The 20022-nt window shown below is 35.1% G+C and overlaps 2 protein-coding genes across 3 annotated transcripts; both read right to left on the bottom strand.

Annotated features, from left to right (window-relative positions):
• Positions 1–3109: 3109 nt before the first annotated feature.
• LOC123523830 (regucalcin-like) lies at positions 3110–8520 on the bottom strand. 2 transcript variants are annotated; one of them, XM_053539512.1, is made up of 7 exons: positions 8220–8520; positions 7215–7391; positions 6571–6750; positions 6224–6275; positions 5962–6116; positions 4008–4154; positions 3110–3720 (listed from the first exon to the last, which is right to left on the bottom strand). In XM_053539512.1, exons 2-7 carry the CDS (start codon positions 7375–7377, stop codon positions 3515–3517), a joined length of 903 nt encoding a protein of 300 aa, XP_053395487.1. In that variant the 5' UTR covers positions 7378–7391; positions 8220–8520; the 3' UTR covers positions 3110–3514. The 2 variants fall into 2 exon arrangements, with proteins under 2 accessions (XP_053395487.1, XP_045157475.2); XM_045301540.2 differs by lacking the exon at positions 6224–6275 and having other exon boundaries at positions 5962–6177; positions 8220–8496.
• A 2662-nt stretch (positions 8521–11182) lies between these two features.
• On the bottom strand, positions 11183–20022 carry LOC123523829 (regucalcin-like). Its single transcript, XM_053539511.1, has 6 exons — positions 19851–20022; positions 14711–14895; positions 13795–13974; positions 12578–12793; positions 12248–12394; positions 11183–11870 (listed from the first exon to the last, which is right to left on the bottom strand). The coding sequence occupies exons 2-6, from the start codon at positions 14871–14873 to the stop codon at positions 11665–11667; spliced, it is 912 nt and encodes a 303-aa protein (XP_053395486.1). The 5' UTR covers positions 14874–14895; positions 19851–20022; the 3' UTR covers positions 11183–11664.

Here is a 20022-nt window from a genome sequence, read left to right as displayed (position 1 = left end):
ATTGAATTTTACACTGTTTAAAAACCTATTTTGTGAAATGTTAATGATTCAATGTAGAATATACATGTACTGAATGCAGAGGACGTGAACGGTTTGTTCATATTTCAATCTCTAAGTCATGTACAATTAACAATATGATAATTATGATTAAGAGCGGAAAAGTTTAAGTAACCAAACACCGCCTGTATTCTAACAGTTTTTAAACCATTTTAGGCATGAACATACTAAATAGCTGGCCTTCTTTATTCTATATAAAACTGACCAATTTCCAGTGGTTGCAGCACACATCAAGACACATTTTAAATGTCTGTGACTTACATTTTCTTGAAGAACATTGTCAGTGCTGAATAAAAATCAAAAGATAAGTGGTGGTCACGTTTGATGATAGAAAATATTTTCAATCAAACGCACATACCGCAAAATCAGCAAAGAAATTAGACCCCAAATTGTAGTGATAGTGCATGACCGAACTTCACCGAAGATTACATGACAAAGTCTCTCATGTTATCACTTCATTATCAAAATGCTACCTAGATGTCAAGCATAGATCTGTCATGTGATTTCAGAAACAAATGCAAAAAAAAAAAAAAAAAAAAAAAGGAAAATAGCTTTACAGAGCAAAATGACTGCGAACTGTTTGTATCTGAATATTCAAAGACTGTGTCGGCTATCCTGCATCGTGTTAATATAAATACGTAAGGGTTGCTGAGTTCTTCTTGGCTAGGTAACTTTGAATGCTGCGCTTCACGGTACGTCTGCTAGCCTAATACAATGGCTATCTTCATGATAAATTTCAGCTTGTACTGGGGTTGTAGACTCACGTAATACTTTGTCATTTTTTACTCAAACGGTATAAAATCAATAACTTTAACATCTACGTTCTGCTCCTGATCATATATTTCTTGATTCATCTTTAGACCTGTATTGACCTTGTTCGCCTTTAAAACGTTAGTGCGCGAACTAAGTTGAAATTTGATTTTAAAATCTAAACGCTGAGATGCATAATCAAAGAATAACATGTACAGTAACAGGCAATATAAGATATATAAGAAACAAAAAATAGTGTTCAACCTAATGTAAGGGGAAGTACTCCCATTCATAAAACAGAGAATAAAAGCGGGAGATTTCCTCCCGTATTGTAATAAATGCTTATTGGCAAGAATTATTTTTAAAGTAAAAACCCGAAGAATATGTAGAGCTAATGGACTCGCCACCTGTAGATTGAAACTTCAATATGGATTGAAACTTCACACACTTTCTTACATTGCACAGGTCCCGTAACTCTATATGGCTTTTTTACAATATTATGCCCCTTTTTTAGACTGGAACAGTTTTGGTTACGTTTTTGTATGTAAGCTGGTATCTCAGTACCCACCAATGGGAATAGATTGAACTGACTGTACACACTTGTTTACTGTGATGATGACTTGGCATGCATTTCATAACTCTGTTTTGCGTTTTTACAAACTTATGCCCATTTTGACTTAGCAATATTTGGTTAACTTTGTGTATCTAAGCTGGTAGCGCGGCACACACTGATGGAAATAAATTTAAAACTTCACACATTAGTCCACTGTGATGGTCTGACATGCATTGATCAGGTTCCATAACTCTGTTTTGCATTTTTCTGTGCGCCCTTTTTTACTTTTACATGTATTTTCATTCAGTTGACAAGGCTGTTGAATAGTCGAGTGTCGTTGTCCTCCGACAGCTCTTGTTTAAATACTTGACTGATTTTAGTAAGATAAAGCGTGGAAGAATGGAGTGCTGTCCTCGGTACAAAACGTCTGCCAGACATTCCACGGTACAAAGCGTCCTCAATACTTACTTCGATCACTTCGTTCAAATTCAAGTGTGCACGTTACATGTGGACAAAATGTCTGAGAAAGTATATAGAATGTCTGGCAGACACTGTGTTGAGGAAAACACTCGTTTTTCTAATTTCGACACTTTTTTACTATAATTATTTTTTATATTATTTGTATCATTCCAGTAATAATTTATAAGAACAATAATTTGAAATTAGGCGCTGCCTATCCGACGGGAAAACCTAGTCATACGGATTCTTTCTGCAAAAAATGTTCTTTCTGATATTTTCAGTAAGCCTGACGGTTTTGCTCTTGTTATGAAAATTAGGAACAAAGGCAAATGTTTAAAAATGTGTCGGTTTAAATGAGCGTAGATCTAATCATTTCTTCGAATGTGTCAAGCCTAGACTGACGATGGAAAATAGAGTTCATGAGTAAAAGATAATAGTGATATTTGGGTGCTTAGAATCTAGTGCCAAAAATACACCAGATGCCACTGTTTACATACTAATATATAAAACTGTCCAGGATATCCCCTTCGGTACATAGCTACACTAGGCGCTATGCGTCTTGACGATCAAGCCTTTACTGTCAATTTGTCTCTCTAATACAAATTTCTGAATCCGGAATGTACGGAATTCCGTTAGGGTCATCGCTTTTGAGTGTGTTGATCTGAAACGCGATACTCGATAGTACGATCATGAAAACGCGAAATCAAGAATCTACGATAACGAAAACGCGACAACACGATGATAATAACTAACGAAACGCGATACTATCGCGTTATCATCATCGTACTGTCTCGTTTTCACCGCGGGAACTTACATAATCCTGTTATTCTAAACACAGACTATTGCAATTCTTTTAAATATATTATGGTTGTCAAACGACGCTGTTTTAGTAAGGAAGAATGGGGCCAAAGTTTGGCCCACTTATACAGCTATGATAAACCTCTTGTATGGGAGAATGACAAATAACTTACGTGTAAAACTTTTATTTCAAATTCATTCTAAAAAGTTCTTGACCAGAATGTTATCAAGAGACAAACACTGATGTTCAAAATTCAAGAAATCCAATTTAATTTACCAAACTCCTAACAGTCTCGGACCCTTTTGAATACATTTTTGTATTATAAGGGTTAATTTCTTAGCTCTATAGAGATCGCAGTTGGAGCCTTTTGAATTTTAATTCTCAAGTTTATAGCCAACATTTTTGTAAATGTAAAAGTGTAAAGTTCTAGTCAATGATTTTTTGAGAAAGTAGTTGCAATGTATGTGAAAGACTGTGGAAGGGAGGGGAGATAAGTAACATAAAATAAGTTTTATTTCAAGTCGGCAAGACATACAACAATAAAACATAAGCTCTGACTGAGCTTTTTAACCGACTACTGAAAACAAAAATGTACAAACAACTAGCAACAGATATATAAGAGCTGTAAGTAAAATAATTTCAATAATACATATTTTCAAACAAATCACCACATAATAGTCTGCATAATTCATAAATACTAAGATTATTGAATACCAGGAGTCAAGATTACATATATGTGGCGACTCAAAAAAGCACCTGACAGGGTCATTTAAAGAAACACATCGTGTAAGATATGGATCCATACATGTATTTAAGTGCATTTTTCCGCACAAAACATTTCATTTAAGAATCATCTATATGCAATAATGTAAGTCTGAATCCGCAAAATGTTTTTTTCACCCTTCATAAACCGGTGCAGGTTTTCCTATTGCTTCAAGTCCGGTTGCGCGAAAAACTGAACCTGCATCTGGTGTCTCCTTCAGCTCCTCTTCTGTAGCGCCATCTGTTATACTTGTTATGAAAAGTTCATCAAAATTCTTACCGCCAAAGCAGCAGGAAGTGGATCGCTTAGCTGGTACATCCACACGACCAATTTCTTTTCCTATAATTTTTCGGAGACATGTGATATAGTCAGTTGTGTAACATGGCATGCTTTTCGAAAAGCGTTACTTTTTAAAATTATCCACAACACTGAATTGCTGAATGGTTATTTCATTTTAAATAAATGTTTGAACATTATTGTCAAATCAGAATTACACAAATGAACTGTAAATGTTTTCTTTCCAATATCCTGAACATTTTAGTATTGAAAGTGTTTGAACTTCGAAAGATCACAAGTTAATGTTTCGTATTCGGGTTTAAAATAAAAACAAAGATATATTTCCAAACCTGTTACTGGATCAAAACGAGTAATTCGTCCACCTAGAAAACATGCCACCCACAATTTATCTTCTGTATCTATTGTCATTCCGTCCGGTAACGCTAACTTCGGCAATCCTTCGACTTTATCAAAGTCTATAGCTGTGCGTTCATTACCTATATAAACATTAGTTTTCAAGTTTTCGTAAAAACTGCAAGTATCAAAACAAAAATTAAGACGCCAACATTGTATAGAAATGTCATGTATCGAATCGTAATACCAAAACCATATAGAAATGCTTTATGTGGATGTCGCAATACTGTCACCCGACAGAAATGTTTTATGTGGAAATCGTAATACCAACATTCTATAGAAATGTTGGGCCAATGAGGATCAAGTATAGTATAAGCAAAAAGTAATTCTGGTGTAATAAATGAGTAATTTGGTTACTGAATTGTATTATAAGGCTATATACTTCATAATACAAATAAATCTTATAGCCCTAATTCCTAATACTTATTGTTTCAAGTAAAAAAGTACTTCGGGAGTAATTAATAAAATCTAACGACATTAATCTGTGAATATAATGGCGTTCAAAGGTTGACAGGTCGACAAGTTGACAGGTTGACAGGTCGTCAGGTTGATAGGATGACAAACCAAATTACATTACTGAATTTTATTATAAGGCTATATACTTCAGAATACAAATAAATCTTATAGCCCTAATTCCTAATTGTTATTGTTTCAAGTAAAAAAGTAATTCGGAAGGAATTAATAAAATCTATAGACATTGATCTATGAATATAATGGCGTTCAAACAGGTCGACAAGTTGACAGGTTGACAGGATGACAGGTCGACAGGTTGACAGGTCATTAATGAATAAATATAATTGCGTTGACAGGTTGACAGGTCGACAGGTTGACAGACCAAAAAACATGAATCTATAAATAAACATTTTGATACTTTTATTTTTCAATATCTACAGTTGACTTAATCATGATCATCTTGTCAACGTGTAAACCTGTCGACCTGTCATCCTGTCGACCTTTCAACCTGTCGACCTGTCGACTTGTCAACCTGTCGACCTGTCATCCTGTCGACCTGTCGACCTTTCAACCCGTCGACCTGTCAACCTGTCATCCTGTCAACCTGTCGACATGTCAATCTGTCGACCTGTCAACCTGTCTTATTTCTATGTTGATATTTATTAATTATTATTATAAATCAATTGGATGATTTCACTAGAAATGTAGAAATATATTATTTATACATTGGCTGAGTTCTAAATAAAGAACAAGATAAAATAGTTTCGCTCTCATTACTAGAAATGTAGTAGATCTAATATATTATTTATTATTTAGTAAACACGTATTAATACTTTAAAGCGTATTATTTCAAAAACTAAATCACGAAACTACTTTTTGCTTATACTATACTTGATCCGAAATGTTATATGTTGATACAGTAATACCAACATCCTAATGTTATATGTTGATACCGTAATACCAACATCCTATAGGAATGCTATATGTTGATACCGTAATACCAACATCCTATAGAAATGCTATATGTTGATACCGTAATATCAACATCCTATAGAAATGCTATATGTTGATACCGTAATACCAACATCCTATAGAAATGCTATATGTTGATACCGTAATGCCAACATCCTACAGGAATGCTATATGTTGATACCGTAATACCAACATCCTACAGGAATGCTATATGTTGATACCGTAATACCAACATCCTACAGGAATGCTATATGTTGATACCGTAATACCAAAATCCTACAGGAATGTTATATGTTGATACCGTAATACCAACATCCTATAGAAATGTTATATGTTGATACCGTAATACCATCATTCTAATGTTATATGTTGATACCGTAACACCAACATTTTATAGAAATGTTATATGTGGAAAAATCATAATACCAAGGTTATATAGCAATGTCATGTGTGGAAAAAGCTTACTCATATTTCCTGTATTAATGTCGAAGTCATAGGCGAACACTTTTCTTGGAATTGAATCAATATAATACATGGTTTTGTTATCGGCTGTCCACGCAAGACCATTAGATATACTGACTCCTTCTTTGTGCTTTTTCAAAGTCCCATCGACTTCTAAGCTGTACAAGGAGCCTTGGTGATATTTGATTTCGTCTACAGTTTTTCCTAAACACATTGTCCCTTCAATAGAATAAAAAAGATGACAAAAACACATGACAGAATGGAGTACTTTATGACATAATTGAAACTAAATGTAGAATGACGATTGTTCCTTTCACCTACAAAATATTGATGAGGTTTCATCATTTATTCCACTTTTCATTTAAACGTCTATATTTTAAATAGAATTTCCTTTTAATTATTGCACACACTGACGTTTTAGAGAAGTAAGGGACTGGAATATCACCTTTTTTCATTTTGTGTAGTATCTATACAAGGTACATGTAATAAACTGTATCTTTCTGGATTGTATATTTTACATGTCACACAATGATCTTGCATAGACTTCCTTAGCTGAGAATTAATCTTCAAAACTTGAAATAACAAAATAATCTTGCTACTGGTGTATCATACCAAACCAAAGTCTGCCTGAAGCATCACATTTTCCGTCGTTGATTCTCGTTCCTTTGTCTTTATCAACAGTATGTAACACATCCAGTTTCTTGGAATCCCAATCAAAATGGCACACCGACTTTCCAATACTCACTATATAACCTCCTTTCTTACATGGTACTACCAGAGAGCAGTAATCATCTGAAAACATGTTCCGAATTTTGTCATTCAGCAATAGTATCCAATTGGTTTGATGGCGGGCACTGCTAGCCTTAGGACTCGGATGTAGTTATCGTTGCTTATATTGACCATTACATGACAATACTATGTTACAGACGAGTATGTAACTAGTGTGAACAGAACAGTTCTATAACTAATATTCAAGAGATATGGGGACGCAATCATAAGACACGCACGCTTACTGCAAGGACGCATTCATATTTTGCTCTCGCATGATTTGAATTTAAAATGATCATAATGAGTCTTTCTTAGAAGAAGCAGAGACGCATGAAGTAAATGAAATTAAAGAATGTAGAAGTAGTTCTTTCATACGATTCGCAAAGATTTGAAGTTGTATTGTAGTTGTTACGGAAGACGTTTATGTTTTTCATTTATCTAGATTGGTTTTTAACCCTAACCCTAGAAGATATCCAATTCTACCTCACCGAAAGTGTATTTTTCATCTTTCCCTGTAGCTGCAGACCATCTGTGCATTTCTTTGGCGTGTATATCAACATACAGAAGTGATTGTGTATGCTCGTCCCAGTGTGGGCCCTCTCCGGTGGCGTTACCATTCTTTTTTATCAATACTTCTACATTGGCTGGCATTATGACTTAATTAACTGAAAGATAACACTACTCCCATTTGTTTCTTGCTCATTTTTTGTTTACTTAACTTGTGTGTCCTTGCTTCTGTCCGCTCAGATATTCGTGTAATATTTTGGGGAGGTGTACATTGCAATTGGTCAAAACAAACACAATGAAATATTTTTTTAGTTTTGAATCGATATTTTTACTTGCATGTATATAAAAATATATAAGAGGAAATGAAAATTCACATTCAAACATACTCATTTTTGGGGCAATTTTATACAAGTTTATCAGTTACTGTTTTGCAGCAAGATGTGCATTCAAAAGGTATGTAATTATAATATCAGTATCCATTAGGGTTTTTTAGCTAAGAATTATAAAACTGAATGACAATGTGGTTTTTGCATAAGCTTATACGAAAACGTTGTTAACAGGCGATTTTACGGTTTGGGGGATTTAATAGCTTTAAAGGTGTACAATGGACAAGTTAAAGAAAGTGATGAAGTCTAGTTGATAAAGTATCGGCCGCTCAAACCAGGGGTCGTGGGTTCGAGTCCCACTTGGGTCACGACCATAACTTCTCATAAGACACTAGTACTTGTTTTTCCAGGAAGCGGACTCGAGAGTGGTTCCAATAAGCTTGAACCTTTCATCACTTTCATCATTAATCGAGCTAAAACAAATAGTATAAACTAAAACAAATAGTATAAACTAAATAATGAAATATACAATATGCAACTTCAGGCGAGGTTCTGTTTGAACTAAGCATGACGACCGAATATATACCAAATCGAATGTATTTTATACCCAAATGAAAACTATCTTCTTAAACATAGAATAAATAGCAACAACATATTTACATGGTTAGTATCCTTAATTTCTTAATTTAGAAATTCCTCTGTTTATTCAAACTAAGTCCTTATACATTATCATTAAGTGAAGTAGACAGTGATATCTTATCGCACAAACATGTGGACAGGAGTCGGGGATAAATACAGAAGTCAAGATTATAACTCGAATGTATTCAAATTCGAGTATGTTAGAGCGCACGTGAGCGCTTCATTTTAACTTTCTTGTATAATTATGCTAATTTTTAATCAAAATCATAACAATTAACCTTCGAAATTCATTTCTAATGGACAGAAATCTGCATTTCTACAGAAACCTTTTCCATGAACTTTAAATGAAAACAATGAACTGCATTCATGAAATAAAACTTTCAATAACTTGTCTTAAAATGTAAAGACAATATAAAACATTTTAAAGCTATTATGGCCCCAAGTCAAGTTGCACGAAATACCGAGCCGGCTAACGGCTTTACATGAGCTCCTCCTCGGTGACACCATATAGAGAACACGTGATATATCATTATCATTATTATTATTATATTATTATTATTATGCTACATCAACATGTTTACCTGCAACGAGCAGACTTGGTATACTTGTTGTAGAAACTATTTAAAGGATTCAATTTCAAATAAGAGCTACAGTAACATAAGTCTTCTGATAGAACTTTAACGTATTACCATCAGTTTATATAACGTAAATCTACGCCAAAGCGTAAAAAATCTCACGACAACACGACATGCAAGACTAAATTCTAAAAGATAAATAAGTTTTCGTCAAATATTTCCTTTTGGCTCCTAGTTGTCTTCTTGTAATGACTTATTTCAGTGCAGAAGTAACCTATCTCGGGATCGAAGCGGAACACTTTTCCGGCGAAGAAACAAGCGACCCATCTTTCCCTCTGTGTCAGTCGTCATTCAATCAGGAAACCCCCCACCAAAGTCTACTATTTCGTGTTCATTACCTGGAAGTAACAGCAAAAAGTGAATCCAGGTTCAAACAATAATCATCTTCAGCTTGCTTTGCCTTGAGAAATGACGTGGTAATTAATTTATATAATTGTATTTATTTGTATATACGGATATGTTTTGACCGCAAATAAAACATAAAATACATCAGCTGTAAGTATAAAGTGATAGATGACATATAAAATGTACAAAAATAGGAATTTTGAAAGACGGATGGTCCACTTTTATCTTAGCGGTTCGTAGATGTCATGTTCTTTCTAATTATTTGGTTCAAGTTCATGTGGGTATGTGCATCATTTAAAATATTTCCGGGACTGTCTTTACTTCCTTCACTTGCCCCTCGTCACTTTGTGTTCAAAACGCTGCTCAGAGTGTATAGTTCTTTCATATGAGGAAGACTTCTAGCTACCTCATGGAAGGTCGGTGGATCTACTTATGTGCACGCCCGTGCCCTACAGAAAGAGCCGAGGCAACTGGTGTCTTCCTTCACCATCCCTTGGAAGTGAGTCAATGTAATACATGGTTTTGTTGCCGGCTATCCATGCAAGCACTTTAGAAATACTGACTCCTTCTTTGTGTCATATCACAGAACCATCGGTTTTCTAGGCTTAAATAACCCCTCTATCCCTGTAATTTCTTCTAAGCCCAAAGTATCCGAAGAAAGTAAAACTGACATTTTAATATAATAATTTAGCATAACTACGTAGCAGCAAAGGCTATTTCTTCATAAATTATTATAGAAATTGTAAACTTTTGTTTGGATTTGAAAAATATTTAGATACATTAACAAATGATAAAAATTTAAGAGCGGTAGAATTTCATTGCCTCTTTGAATATGACGTTTTAGTGACAGTAGAAAAAAATCATGATAAATACCATTTTATCCATCCTAGTTCGGTCAAACTTGACGATCTTATGAATTGCAAAATTATACCTCATCATAATGGGCACGATTGATTCTGCCTTTGCGACCAGTGTAGATCATGATCAGCCTGCACACCCGTGCAGCCTGATCATGAGCTACACTGTTCGCCGTTCCGTCGGTATCTTTTGGTATGCACCCCTTTTTACAGTTAATGGTGCTGTCCAAACTGAAAGATTTGAGAAATTAGCGTCAAAACTCATTATGCTAGTTCTATCTTTTAAGGTTTTTTAAATTTAAATAACTTTATTCTCCATAAATTCTGATCTCTCTGTCATGGGGGCTTTGTCTCACTCTGTCCCTCTGGTCAGATCGCTCTGTGTCTGTACTAGTAGAGGATGAATTATGCGCCCTTTGTGGGTGCATTTGAATTATGTAAAGCGTCTTTGAACGTGAAATTGGTCATGAAAAAGGGCGCTATATGAATCTGGTATAATAATAATAATACATTGTGTAAATGGGCAGGGAACTTACTGGAAATAAGGTGAATGTTTTCCTGAGAAGTCCGTCCTGACCAATCCGTCCTGACTGGTCAGTCGTGAAAACAAATTGTAGAGGTGACTTTTTTTTCCAAGTCAAAGTTTGCACTGTGTTTGCAGTATTGACAATATTTGCTAAATTAAGAGTTATGAAAAAAAAAATCATTAAAAGTTTACGTTAAAATTTTTTTTCTTCCAACAGGGGTCATATCATTCGCGTGAAAAATACTCAAATGACTGTTCATATGTTTTTTCCGTAAGTTTGGTGGAACTTATAATAGTTTTTGAAATATACATATTTCAATTTATGGAAAGACGTTAACACCTGAATGCTATAACAGAAATCTGGTTCACTTTAAATAAACGCACACGAGAACAGTGCGAAACTTCTATTTACATGCACTTTGGAAACTATTGTGCACAGTGTTATATATTTGGACTCACAAATCACACTCGGCCAATACAGTTAGATTATACACACTGGACCTAACATACACTCGACCTCTACACATTTGGTCTCTACACATTCGGCGTCTACAAACATTGGATACACAAAAGTACTACTTAACTTCGACATAATCGAGATAAAAATAACTAACAAAAGTATGATGTGCATGATTAATATCCTTGTACGTTAATTTCTTTGTTTATTTAAGCTATGTCCTTGTAAATTATCATCAAGTGAAGTAGACATATGCTATCTTATCGCACAAACACGCTGTGGGAAGAAGGCAAGAAGTCATTTGTAAGGTTTGAACTGAAGTGTTTATATCATCACTAGAAGCTAGGTTACATAGAAAAAGGTTTATGCAGGGTCAAGATATTTCGTCTATAGCAGAGAATAATTCAGTTGTCTGTTATTTGAACAAAATCAACGCATTAGATTCTATATCTTGCACATTTAATCCTGATTCGAAGCTTTGAAACACAAAATTATAACTATCATGTATCCATAGGAAACCAAATGTTTTGATTAATCTCTTCCGGACTATCAAGTTCGTAAATCATGGCAATATAGTTCGTTCATTCAAATACCATTTCAACAATATTGTTCAGTATTTACTTTCATGGAATATCCGTCTTTTTAGTCACCCTTCATATACCGGTGCCGGTGTGCCTTTTGCGCCAAGTCCAGTGGCACGAAATACCGAGCCAGCTAACGGAGTTTCCTTTAGCTCATCCTCGGTGACACCATATAGAGAACACGTGATATACATCTCATCAAAGTTCTTTCCTCCGAAACAACATGAGGTAGTTCTTTTTGCTGGAACATCAATTGCACCGATCTGTTTACCTGAAACAAAACATTTGTCAGTAAATTTTTAAAGAAAAACTTCTGATTTTCGGGGTTACTACATATGAACGGCTGAACGGGAAAAGGTTGATGCAGACATAAGATGTTTGAAATCAAGCGAACTTTAACGACAACAATAATCAATACGACTGGTGATGACTTTAACCCGTCATTCTCTCCATTAAGATTAAAGATAATTTTTGTGACAAATCTCAGAATTAGTGTGCTATAAACGGTGATAAATTGTCACAGTTTAAAAACGGAAACATTTTATGTTTTAAACACTAAATTAATTACGTTTTTGCTGAAACAGTCACGGCAGTTTTTTCTTCTAAAGACACCCATACATGATACTGCGGAATTATTTCTTGTCTTACCTGTCTCGGGATCGAAGCGGAACACTTTTCCGGCGAAGAAACAAGCGACCCATAACTTTCCGTCTGTATCAATCGTCATCCCGTCGGGAAAACCTAACGTCGGGATCGTGTCCTCTCCGCCAAGGTCTACAACTACACGTTCATTACCTGCGAATGATAAAAAAAATGCCACCACTTAAAAACAGATCATCCTGCAGAATGGCGTTTTAATTAAGGTATTGCAAACGTAATGACACTCGACAATTTCCGTGTTAGCATGACAACACGACATGACATGACCAAACTCCATAATAAAAGGCATAAATTATAACAATAGACTATTGTACTTACTCATAGTGCCAGTTTTAATGTCGAAGTCATAGCCGAACACTTTCCTTGGAATTGAATCAATATAGTACATTGTTTTATTGTCAGCTGTCCATGCAAGACCGTTAGAAATACTGACCCCTTCTTTGTGTTTCTTTACAGAACCATCGATTTCTAAGCTGAAAAGGGAACCTTGGTGTTTGTTCACTACAGCCGGGGTCTTCTCCAAGCCCATAGTACCTGTAAAGTGTAATAAAGACGTTTGCACAGTTTGTTGAAAGGATATTAACAACATGACACCAGAAACAATCTCAATTGTTTTGTTTCATTATATTCTTAGCCCATGTGGTCCTTTAGTATCATTAACTTTTACGCTAACATATCTCAAAGAAGCCATTCCTATATTCATATAACAGCTAACTGTTTGTTCGTTTTATTTAAATTTGTGAATTAACGCCACTGTTTTCAAAATCTATAATTCAGATAAAACAAACCTGGCCCCGTGTTCACAAAACATTTTTCGGTCTCAGCTGAGTTTGAGTTGGAAATTTTAATATCAGTTTTACTAAAACTTCATGGTTAAATTCCAAATGAGACTGACCATCAGTACTAAATAGTCACTTGAAAATAGTTATTAACTTCAAATCTAATTTTAAACATGCTGTTTAGATATAAATGACGAATAAAGTTTCGTTATCAAACTCAGTTGAGACTGAAACTGTTTTGTGAACATGGGGCCAGAAGTCCTGAATATGGAATATTAATTAATTAACCCAACATATAAAAGATTCAGTATTAGTTGTGGTTGAAGGAGGACAATTTTTGTCGAAAGTCATAAAGATCATTTCCCTCACTAAGATATCGAACAATTCCACAAGATGTGAATTAGAAATATTTATATTTATCAAACATATAGACTGTCTACGAAAACTGTATCACCTGCCCGCTTAGCTCAGTAGGAAGAGCTTTGGTTTACGGATCGCGGTGTCGTGAGTTCGATCCTCGGGCGGGACGTATGTTCTTCGTGACTATTTGGTAAACGACATTGTGCCTGAAAGCATTAGTCCTCCACCTCTGATTCATGTGGGGATAGTTGGCAGTTACTTGCGGAGAACAGGTTTGTACTGGTACAGAATCCAGGACGACTGGTTAGGTTAACTGCCCGCCGTTACATGACTGAAATACCGTTGAAAAACAGCGTTAAACCCAAAACAAACAAACAAACAAAAACTGAGTCATACCAAACCAGAGTCGCCCAGAAGCATCACATTTTCCGTCGTTGATTCTCGTCTCTTTTCCTTCGTCAACTGTTTGTAGAGTTGTCAGTTTCTTTGTGTCCCAGTCAAAATGGCAGACTGAATTTCCAACGGAAACTAGATAGCCACCTTTTTTACATGGAACCACTAGAGAGCAAAATGTGTCTGAAAAAAAATTACACGTCCCGAAGTGACCTTAAACATTCGGATGCATCTTGTTTACTTGAAATAATTGTAACTGAATTATATACCTACTGAGTGGCTTGTCGGTTAACAGTCAAAACTGTTGCCCGAGGTCCGGTAATAGTTTTGATGATTGACCGACAAGCCTTTCAATACTAATAAGTGTTTTATTACATGACAGTGATATTCTTTAAGTTATAAGCTAAGCCCTACAAAATTTAGTGTGTATAGGAGACTAGTCAAAACTATGGACCGGTGATGTATACAAGGAGCCATGTAATAAAAAATGTAAAAAAACGCCTGAACAGCAACACGCAGATCTTCATTGAATGTTTTCGGATACTAGTGACTGACAATTTCAAGGATCCCGATTTTATGCCTTACACTCTTTGGCATCGTAATGTATGGTGTTTCTCCAGTTTTTTGTACATTTGTGGTGTTCTTTTATATTGAATTCTATTTAAATATAACGTGTTAATCAATAATTCTGCTATACATTGCCGTTTTTAAACGATGTAGAGGTTCGTCTGAGATGGCTTTGCCCAATAGCTTCAGGACACGGACATCAATTCATACATTAAATAATTTACGCAACATGTCATTCCCTTTGACAGTTAGACTGGTACTTCTTGTGCCAAATTATTTAAAAAAGAACCATTCATGCTTACAAAACATATATTTTTCTCACAAAGAAATAAATCACAGAAAGTATAATTACCAAACTTATGTTTTTCATCTTTTCCGGTTTCAGGTGACCATCTATGGACAGAACCATCATTTATATCAACATAGAGCAGGGTTTGTGTCCGTTCGTCCCAGTGTGGTCCCTCTCCTATAGTGAGGCAGCTTTTCTCTATCACAGCTTCAACTTTGGCGGCCATTACACTTTTTTCTTGTAAATGTCTGTAACAGATATGATAAATAACACTCGAATCTTTGGCATTTTACATGTATGAAATACCGCGACTGTCTAAAAGCATATCCTATTCTATTCATCTCCGTAGCTAAAACATTGATGACGGTAACAAGTACTTATTTTAATAACACATTTCATTTGAAATAGGAATGACGTTTTTGCTAACAGATTGTTAAAAGTGTTCTCTACTATATACATTTTATCTGTTAAGCTATAAGCCTATTTAGAGAAAATGTTGTTATATTAATGAAAGATAGATGATTAATTTTTGTGTATGATAAAGAGACCAATTTTCTGTTAGATCTATATGCTTAAAACACTCGAACAAACATAGAAAAACGTCACTATTTTTGATGTTAGAACAGCTAAACATTATGTTTCACGATACCTTGCTTGCACAAAGACTTCTATATTAAAAGTCTAAAAACGAAAGCATACTTTCATATTCATATTAAAGACCATAAAAAATTCTAAATCGATAGTCTATTAAAATGATACATCACACTGTATGTGTATTGATCAATTATTGAATTTATATCTAACTCATTGTACTAATGTACTGACATATCGCCTAACGCCAGAAAAAAAGAGTTGCGTTTCATATGAAAATCGGACATCAAATTAAACATCTGTTTATGCTGCTACAGATGGTCATTTTATTGAAATATGCTTTAAAACCCGGAAAGGGACTCCAGGAATAGGTTTCGCTTCCGGATAGTTCAAAGTTGTTACAACATGTATGGTACTAGTATTAGAAGTGCAAAACACACATTTTAATATGTATTGGCAATAATGTCCAAGTCCTAAAATTGAAAATAAGTAAGTTTTTCGTTGATTTAATTCATTTTTCTATTTGTTCGCCACATGTAGATTTTGACAGATTGTCATTTGCAATTAAAATTAAGAGAAACCTCAATTGTAAACAACTAAATATAACAGATATATGATTCATTCATAGAAAAGTTTTGCTATGTTTTGTAAACATAACTATATAATTATCTACTGTTACTGTTGATTTTAAATTGTGGCCTAGACTGAATTGTATACAGCATTTCAAAGAACTCTCCTAGACTGAATTGTATACAGCATTTCAAAGAACTCTAAGTTTTTAAGACTCTCAGTCTGGCATAATTCATGTTATCGTTCATGTATCGAAGTAATTAAAGGAAAAATCTGCGACTAAGATATGAAGTATTTTAAAATCTTATATAAAATTATTACTGAAGACTAGTACGTGCCAAGTATCGTGCCAGAGCGATCGAGCTATTGAAGCACTTACTTTCCAGGGTAAAGTTATATAGGACTCTAAAATGGTTAAACTCCTCAATATATCCGGGGCTAATCCAGTTGCAATTTTAGACACTGTCACGATCCCTGCCAGTAATGAGCGGTGTGATAAACTATGAATTTAAATATTCATCTTTGTAATATGTAGTATAAATGTGACAAATAAAATATATTATCGCTGGAATAACGCATCTCTTGCCAAACAGTTTTCAATATTTTCAAGGGGAAGCACCAAAACCAAATCCGCCTGGAGATGAAGACCCCCTCGCTCACCTATTGATGCCTGTTCCTTTAAAACAGGCTCTGTTATTGGAGGGAAGAGAACAGCGTTGGTTTAATCTCCAATGGTTGTCCTCCATTTTACAGTTTTTACAGTAGTAGTAAAACATACAGCGTGTAATCACACAATCACCGCATTGCCTCTTGAGGAAACAACGGGTAAGAAAATGTGTCGTCTTTTATTAACTTAGGTGTGCTATTAATGGCGTTTAATGGCAAGAAATCTAGACAAAATTATGTTTATGCCAAGAAAAAGGTTACTCCTTGATGCATCAGACACAAAAAAGAAATGCATTACTATCTATTCTGTGATGATGCAAGTATTTTGTCATGGTAGGTTTAAACACATTGTTAGGGAGACGTTGCTGCTGCTGCCTTTGTCAATTTCAGGATTCAGTATCAAATGAGACTCAACAGATGCCTTTGTACAGAACGATGCGGCTCCAGTGTGGAGGATTCAGCATCAAAAGAGACTCAACAGATGCCTTTGTACAGAACGATGTGGCTCCAGTGTGGAGGATTCAGCATCAAAAGAGACTCAACAGATGCCTTTGTACAGAACGATGCGGCTCCAGTGTGGAGAGTTCAGCATCAAAAGAGACTCAACAGATGCCTTTGTACAGAACGATGTGGCTCCAGTGTGGAACATATATACTTTGTTGACAAACTGGAATGTGCCAAAACATGTGTATTTTCTTCGTTGTGTGCAAACAGCGTCAGACTATATCAATAATGTCACACAGTGTAATTTGTCAAATAGACATTTGCTAGACGTCGCCAAATCCGTTGCTAGCAACCATACAAAAATATCTACTTCTTTAAATGTGTAAAGTGACAGTCAGGGGCCTTATAGCTAGCGGCCCACGCTTAATAATGGAGCCGTGTCAATTTAAAAATCCAAAACCTTTAAATAAATGATCAACTATAACTAATAAGAATAATAATACATGTTCTGTAATCACGAATATGTGTTGGGTCATTCGTTTAAAAATTATAAGTACGTGCGTATTTATGTCGTGATGGTTAATGGGTCAAGGTCACTGTCCGTAAGTGTTGCATATTGTATGTAAATATAGCAACACTTCCTGGATGGTCGTACTGTGTCTGTTTTCCTGTCTGTCTGCCTCTCCAATAAACCCACACTCGCAGCATCTCTGCATGGTTCGTAGCTGTGCTGCACATATCTAGCGTACAATTCAAAATCATCCAGTACGCCCCTGTCTGCCACATAATGTAAAAATGATTGTTTCTGATGTTCTAAATAAGAAAGTAGAAAGCCTACATATCTTTCAACTAATTCTCTGGGCGTTACACTGAACAAGTAGTTATTCCAGGCCTTAAAATTGCGCTACTGAGTGGTATCAAACAGACGGCACTTAGTAGTAGGAAGGTTAAGGAACAAGTTGTACAATTTTACGAATTGAGAATGATGTGCTATGTCACATTTGCTGCAGATTCTAGTGTCGTTTAAGAGACGAACATGTGTAGCTGTTTATGAAACAAAGACCTGCAACTGTCGATTAATGTGTTAAACTATTTGGGGTATTGATGCTACGAAATTGTGAATGCAATCTTTTTCTTTTGATGAGACCCATTAAATGTTTAGAATATTTTGTGTTCATAATTGATTTCACTTTTTTGAAATACAGTCACATGATATGCATTGTTTTCTCAGATTCTTTTCATTTTTTAACCGTGCAAAACTTTTGTCCTTCATTACAAGTTGTCTCACTCGCTGATCTCATATGACTTTGTGTATTTGATTCAGAAAAAGTTCTGCATCTCGAGAATATATGACATATACCTTTTACAGTATTTGCAGTCACGGTACGAGTAAACAAGACAAGAAGGCCAAGATGGCCCTAGGTCGCTCACCTGAGAAACAAACCATAACAGTGTAAACATGTTTGACCCAGTGATTTTATGGAAACAAATATTCTGGCCATTTTTTCATTAGGATTGGGCCAAAAATGTGGTCCCCTGAGTTAAACAAGTATTTACTTTGATATGACTTAGTGACCTTGTTCTTGACTCCAGATGACCAATATTCAAACTTAACCTAGATTTCATCAAGACAATCATTCTGACTAAATTTCATGAAGATCAGTTGAAAAATACAGCCTCTATCGCATACCCAAGTTTCTTCTTTGGTTTGACCAAGAGACCTACTTTTTACACACTATGTTTTTCTTTTATTTGACCTAGTGACCTAGTTTTTAAGTTTCAAGTTATAAGCTAATCCCAACAAAATTTAGTGTGTAAAATATACTAGTCAAAACTATGGACCGGTGATGTATACAAGGTGCCATGTAATAAAAATGTATAAAATGCCTGAACACAGTTTCTTCTTTGATTTGACCAAGAGACCTACTTTTTACACACTATGTTTTTCTTTTATTTGACCTAGTGACCTAGTTTTTAAACCCAGATGACCTATTCGAACTCGACCTAGATTTTATCAAGGCAATTATTCTGACTACATGTCATGAAGATCAATAGAAAAATACAGCCTCTATCGCATACACAAGGTTTTTCTTTGATTTGACCTAATGACCTACATTCTGACCCCTGATAGCCCATATTCAAATGGACCTTGATTTAACCAATACAATCATTCTAACAAAATTTCATGAAGATCATTTGAAAAATACAGCCTCTATCGCATACATAAGGTTTTTCTTTGATTTGACCTAGTGACCTACTTTGTGACCCCAGATGACCCATATTCAAACTCGACCTAGATTTTATCACGGCAATCATTAGAACTGACTAAATTTCATGAAAATCAACCGAAAAATACAGCCTATATTGCTTACACAAGGTTTTTCTTTGATTTTACCTAGTGACCTACATTTTGACCCCTGATAGCCCATATTCAAATGGACCTTGATTTTATCAATACAATCATTCTAACAAAATTTCATGAAGATCATTTGAAAAATACAGCCTCTATCGCATACATAAGGTTTTTCTTTGATTTGACCCAGTGACCTAGTCTTTGACCCCAGATGACCCATTTTCAAACTTACCCTAGATTTCATCAAGCTAATCATTCTGACAAAATTTCATGAAGTTCATTTGAAAAAATACAGCCTCTATCGCATACATAAGCTAAATGTTGACATACAGGCGACAGACGGACGCCGGACATCGAGAGATCACAAAAACTCACCTGAGCTAAAACACAGTCTATATTAGAACTAAGTAGACAAGATTACTTAAAAACATCTCGAGCAGAAAATATCGATATCCGCGTGTAGTGACTGCTGCATACAAGAGGATGCACCATTAAACTCCAAGCATATACACATGATATATTATGACACTTTATTTTTTGTTTTTGCGTCAAAAATTAAGAATTAACAAATAGTCTTACCTGTTTTCTAAATTTTCTTGTTTGCACAAATACTCTATATTCGCCAGTATCGGCCAAGTACTGTCAAAATGTTGTCTTCTCGTAGATAAATGCGGCTATCTTATCAACGTTTATCTTGTTAAACAAATATAAATCCCGATTTAAACTAAGGGAAACAACCTTACGCTTACAG

Source organism: Mercenaria mercenaria, chromosome 3 (assembly GCF_021730395.1).
Source record: "Mercenaria mercenaria strain notata chromosome 3, MADL_Memer_1, whole genome shotgun sequence".
NCBI classification, from domain to species: domain Eukaryota; kingdom Metazoa; phylum Mollusca; class Bivalvia; order Venerida; family Veneridae; genus Mercenaria; species Mercenaria mercenaria.
The sequence above is the reverse complement of the archived record's forward strand: the minus strand, read 5'-3'. Positions and strand labels throughout refer to the sequence as shown.